The sequence below is a fragment of the Ctenopharyngodon idella genome, chromosome 6, assembly GCF_019924925.1.
Source record: "Ctenopharyngodon idella isolate HZGC_01 chromosome 6, HZGC01, whole genome shotgun sequence".
Taxonomy (NCBI): Eukaryota; Metazoa; Chordata; class Actinopteri; order Cypriniformes; family Xenocyprididae; genus Ctenopharyngodon; species Ctenopharyngodon idella.
The window spans coordinates 15,737,701-15,743,504 of NC_067225.1; the positions used below are offsets into that span (position 1 = coordinate 15,737,701).

Sequence of the window (5,804 nt, forward strand, 5' to 3'; positions counted from 1 at the left end):
CGTTTTTAAAAGCTACTTAAATGCCCTAATCCTGGTTTAGGCTACGCCCTGTCTGTAAAACCGGGCCATATGTGATAAAGTAATCTTGCCTTAATGGTACACTCAGCAATTTTTTTGTTTTCATTGCCCGGAGAGATATGGCAATCTACTTGTATGTATACTGACACCTAGTGGTGTGGATGTATCATGCAAAAGCAGCAGTTTTCAAATAACACCATTGTCGAAATGCACTTTTCAAAGTCAACCAAGAGTAATTCAGTCCACGAGCAAAGGTGTTTAGTCACAAGAAACCTCTGAGATTAATATTGCGTTCCAGGCAGGTTTTTGAGCCCGTAAGTCACAACTTCAAACCACGATTCACGACTTGTAGCATTCCAGGCAAGTCACGCCAAACTGCCTGAGTGTAAACAAACCAGCATGACGGACCGTACGGGGCTTATGCTCAATCACAATTATTTCTATCGCCAAAGGTGCTTACTCCTTGCTTATTTGAGGGAAACGGAGGAGGAAAAACGGCGCATAAGGCAAGAGAAGCTGTTATACCTTTTATTTTATGTTATTTTACTGTGCACTTGCATAAACAACACATCTGTAGGGGCTGCCACTGTTGTTTCGCGGGCTATGTGACGTCAGAGCGCGGAACTGGGAGTACATCGTTCTAGTACGAGTTCATGGGTGGGAAGTCATGGGTTTGACTGCCATTCTAGTGCACTTTCATGGGTAGAAGGTTGGAAAAATACGGGTTACGGGTTGCCTGGAACGTGGCATAATTGGTATTCTGCTGGTCTCAACATGTCAACCCCCATGAGGTTGCCTGCTCTATGCAAAATGTATTAAGCCACTGATGTCTAAAGCAATGACTGGCAACTTCATTACACATGAGTGTACTAGATTTTAAACATATTTTACAAAAAGTACATTTCCCTATGTGGAAAGGTACCATTAACCTTTCAACACAAGGTGAAGTGAGGACAGGTCAGTCGGTGGTGTTATATCTCGCTACCAAGAGGGGAATGAGGTCACGAAGTATGAGAGAACTTCAGTCAAAGCAGAGGATCTGAAAAGTAGATTTAGGATTGAATCTTATACTAAACCTCCTCAAAGCAACATGAAAAAGTGATCTTTAGGATATAAGGGGAGGAAATCCACAACTGAAATGGATATAAAGTTTCTGTTTTCTTTTCATAAAGTACAACCTAGAGGACATATCAATATTTTAATGAATAAAATCATAAACACACACAATCTTTAAAGTGTACCTACATTACTGAATTGGTGATTAAAAATAATGTTGAAAAAGCACGTAGGCTACTGTAATATTGCAGATCATGTAAAAGTTCACAGAAATAAACCTTATAAAAAATAAAAAGGCAAAAGCAGCTATGAATATAGGTGACTATATATATCAAGAAATGCTGGACTCATTTGACACTTTCCTTATACCACATATAAAGCAACTCAAAGCTAAGACATTGTACACAATCTGTTTTGTTTTACAAAACAAATCCTGTGAAGATGTAAAAAAAAAAAAAAAAAAAAAAAAAAAACACTTGCCTGAAGCCATCACACACATGGTAAATTGGCACCACAACATGTCAAATATGACAGGGTGTGAATTTTATTTCACAAGTTAACAGGGCATTAAGTGGATGTCTATATACTTAAATTGTAAATTGTGGTTTAAGGTTGCATTTCAGTGAAAACAGGAAATAAAAACAGGATGCTACCAGACACACACTTCAGAAACTGTCTATCTTTGGAGGGTAAACACATGCCCTTTAAATAACTGTGGCATGCTTTAATTATTTACCAGAGATATTACAACAGCATCTGGTTGCACAGGAATGTGTGAGCCAATGTGAAAAATGATGACATTCTGGATGTGCAGTCAAACAAATATTTCAGATGAACAGTGGTGTCTCAAGTCTTCACGATGAGAGTTGTGGTAACCCATGAACTGAAGGTGGACAGCTGTTGCCTCACCTCAGGCCTGCAGCAAGTTTTTGCATGGCTGCTTCTCGCTCTTCTGATTTCTGCTGTGAGCGTCGCAATATGTTGCGCAGTTCCTCCAGGTGGTCCAGCGTGCCCACAAGCTCACCGCGAACCGTCTTCATCTGACTCTCCAGCAGCTGTGTGCGATGGAGGGAGTTACGACGGTCTCGCTTGCTGCGCTGGACCTTCTGCTCCAGATCAGACACTAAGACCAGAGCAAAAACACAAGTCAGACTGAAAATCATGAAATATAGCCTTTATAAGAGTTCTGAGAGCGTTTTCCTATAACATTTTATGGTCTCTAAACATTCAAAATGTCCAGTTTATTAAAGTCACCACGAAATCAAAATGGACAAATCTTTTTTAATGTAATATTACAGTATTTATTATAAATGATTTATTCGTGCACATCATTATTTATTTATTTTTTTTAGTTCATGTGTCCTTTTAATCCTCGTAATAACTATCCCTCCCACTTGCAACAACATCTCTTCTCTGATGACGTGTTTACTGGAGCAAGGGCGGGACAACCTGTCACTCAAATGAGATTGCAGCAATAGCAAGCAACAACAATCCAAACAATTCCATACATTTCATATACACGTCATTAATAGAGAAGAAAAGACTATTGCAACTTCTGTTTCATGACTTTAAAATTTAAAAAGTTTTTTCTTGGTTATACAGAAATTAATGTAACATTCCATTTTATCATTTTGCAAACATTAAGGAGGATCGTTTACACGATCTCAGAACATTTTGAAACAAGTAGTACCATTTTAAAAATGTTAAATGTCCATCCAGATACAACGTTTTAGGAGAAAAAGTTTCATGAACAATGTTTTTGTGCTAATGTTTTAAGAACAATAAAAAAAAATAAGTTTTAACAAACATTCTATTTACATTACTGGAAGAATGTTTGTTTATAACTTTGAGAGAACCTTGTGAGAATGTTCCCTGTTAGCTGGGTATTAAAAATTGTATTTAAAAAAAATGTTTAAAACACATTGTGTTTAAAAGTTTTATGTTTAAAAAGAGAGGAAAAAAATTCACTTGGGTAAGAACAATGAATTCAAGATATATTTTCTGAAAGTAAGTCTGATTATTTTACAATGTTGAAATTTTCGGTGCGTTCCAAACGGGATATATCGCCCTCCGAAGAGCACTTCGGAGTGAAAACAATCATGGCCGCCATATTGAAGGGTCGTTCCAAACCGAAGTGCTCAAAACTGGCCACTTCAAAGGGCCCTTCGGAATGAAGGATTTCGAAGGGAACAACTGATGGACACTTCGGGCCCCCATGATCCTTTGGGAAGTTGTTTGACGTCACAGAAAAGGTACAGGAGGCTCGGAGTTCGATTTTACCTAGAAATGCATGTATAGTATTTTTCTATACTACTTTAATATTTATACGAGTTAGATTTGGTACATTATTATGGTCAAAATGACATTGTACTTCAACAAAAATGCTTTACAGGTACCTTTAACAGTCAATTCAAATGTTTAAAATTCATAGACATAATATACATTATATTTAACGTAAAAGACTGGCAGTAGCTTATAATGTTACTACAGTAAATGAATGCATACTAATACAAAGAGTAAACCAGGGGAAAAAGACGAAGGCGCCTCCCTTACTGTCTCGTTAAGATGACGCAGAAGTGCATTCCAAAAAAAGAGTTTTTTTGACCCCTACACTTTTCATCCCTTCAAAGCTCTCACTCCGGAGGGTAAACCCTTTGAAGGGATTAGGGCATAGGGATGAGCCCTTCCGAATGGAAAGCAGGGCAAATCTTGTTTTAAAGGTGCAGTGTGTAAATTTTAGCGGCATCTAGCGGTGAGGTTGCGAATTGCAATGTAGAGAAGCTACGGTGGCCAACACAGGACAAAAATGTTGTTGTCTGAGACAGCAGAGAGAAGCTAGTCAAGCAATCGCGTTTAGGGTTACTGTAGAAACATGCTGCCGCAAAATGGCGATTTAACATGTAAGGGGACCCGCGGTGTATGTAGACAGAAATGGCTCATTCTAAGGTAACAAAAACATAACAGTTCATTATGTAACGTCTTTATACACCACTGAAAACATAGTTATGTATATTATAATGCATTTCTGTCAATAGATCCTCCTAAAATTTACACATTGCACCTTTAAGAATGTTTAGATATTTCTAGTGGAAAATGATTTTTGTATGTAGTGTATTATTTTGATATATAGGCTATATTTTTAATTAATTGCTTATACATATATACCAAGAAAATGTATCTTGTTTTAAGGATGTCTAGATATTTATACTGTAAAACAAGAAAAAACAAAGTGCAAAGTACTTTTTGCAGTTACATTATTTTGACTTAGTAATGCAAGGCTCACATTCACAGGCATTACATTTGAAGATAGTTCAGTAACACTTAACAATAAGGTTCATTTGTTAACATTAGTTAATGTATTAACTAACATGAACTAACCACAATAGATTTGTAACTGTATTTGTTAATCTTTGTTAAAGTTCGTTAATAAAAATACAGCAGTTCATTATTTTGTTCATGTTAGTTCACAGCCCATTAGCTAATGTTAACAAATACAACTTTTGATTTTAATAATTGTATTAGGAAAAATTGAAATTAACATTAAAGGGTTAGTTCACCCAAAAATGAAAATAATGTCATTTATTACTCACCCTCATGCTGTTCCACACCCGTAAGGCACTGCTTAATGAAGCTTCGGAGCGTTATGAATCAGCATGTCGAATCATGATTCGCCAAACTACTGAAATCATGTGACTTTGGCGCTCCGAACCGCTGATTCGACACGCTGATTCCATAACGCTCCGAAGCTTCATGTTTTGAAATCGGCCATCACTATATAAGTCGTTATTTTGGGTTTTTTTTTTCTTTATAATATTAATTTTGAACCACTGTACTCACATGAACTGATTTAAATATGTTTTTAGTACATTAATGGATCTTGAGAAAGGAAATGTCATTGCTGGCTATGCAGGCCTCACTGAGCCATCGGATTTCAACAAAAATATCTTAATTTGCGTTCCGAAGATGAACGAAGGTCTTATGAGGGTGAGTAATAAATGACATTATTTTCATTTTTGGGTGAACTAACCCTTTAACAAAGATTAATAAATGCTGTAGAAGTGCAGGAGGCAATGATTGACATGTGATGTGAGAGACTCACTTGCATTAGTTCATGTTAACTAATGTAGTTAACTAATGAACCTTATTGTAAAATGTTACAGATAGTTAAAATATACATACCCATAGTGTCACCACAGGCTTTGCTTTCTGAATCCGTTTCTGTCTTCTTCTCCAGCAGGCCTTTGGTTTCTTGTAGCATCTTCTCCATATGAGCCAGCTGAGAGGCGTTGGCTCCGCTGGCCCTGCGGATGAGCAACCGTTCTTTCTCTCTCTCACTCAGCTCTTTCTTACACTTACTCATCCTCTCTGTTAGTGGCCAGTGTACAAAAGCAGCACACAGTCAAACTCTAGAATGCTAGTATAAAGACTCCAGATGGAATAATTTTTTACCTATACTAAGCCTGATTTCCCTGCTACTTTGCACAAAATAATTCAAGAAAGACAATGGTGTTCAACCAAACACCCTGTCATTTTGTTTCCTGTGATAGTTTCCCATGGCATTTTTTTCTAATGCTTGCCTATTTTCCCAAGTCTTCTGTATCATCCGCAGCAGTTCTGTAACTGTAAGTATTCTTTTTGATAAGAATGAGAAGATGGTGTTCTTTTATACTTGTTATCGAGAGCAAATTTAGCCTGCAGGCAAACAAACAAAGAGTGAATAGAGAGTCGTG

The 5,804-nt window shown here is 37.0% G+C and overlaps 1 protein-coding gene across 1 annotated transcript; it reads right to left on the reverse strand.

The window, feature by feature from the left end:
* Positions 1-1,201: 1,201 nt before the first annotated feature.
* On the reverse strand, positions 1,202-5,804 carry si:ch73-389b16.1 (uncharacterized). Its single transcript, XM_051898290.1, has 2 exons — positions 5,254-5,804; positions 1,202-2,197 (listed from the first exon to the last, which is right to left on the reverse strand). Exons 1-2 carry the CDS (start codon positions 5,432-5,434, stop codon positions 1,980-1,982), a joined length of 399 nt encoding a protein of 132 aa, XP_051754250.1. The 5' UTR covers positions 5,435-5,804; the 3' UTR covers positions 1,202-1,979.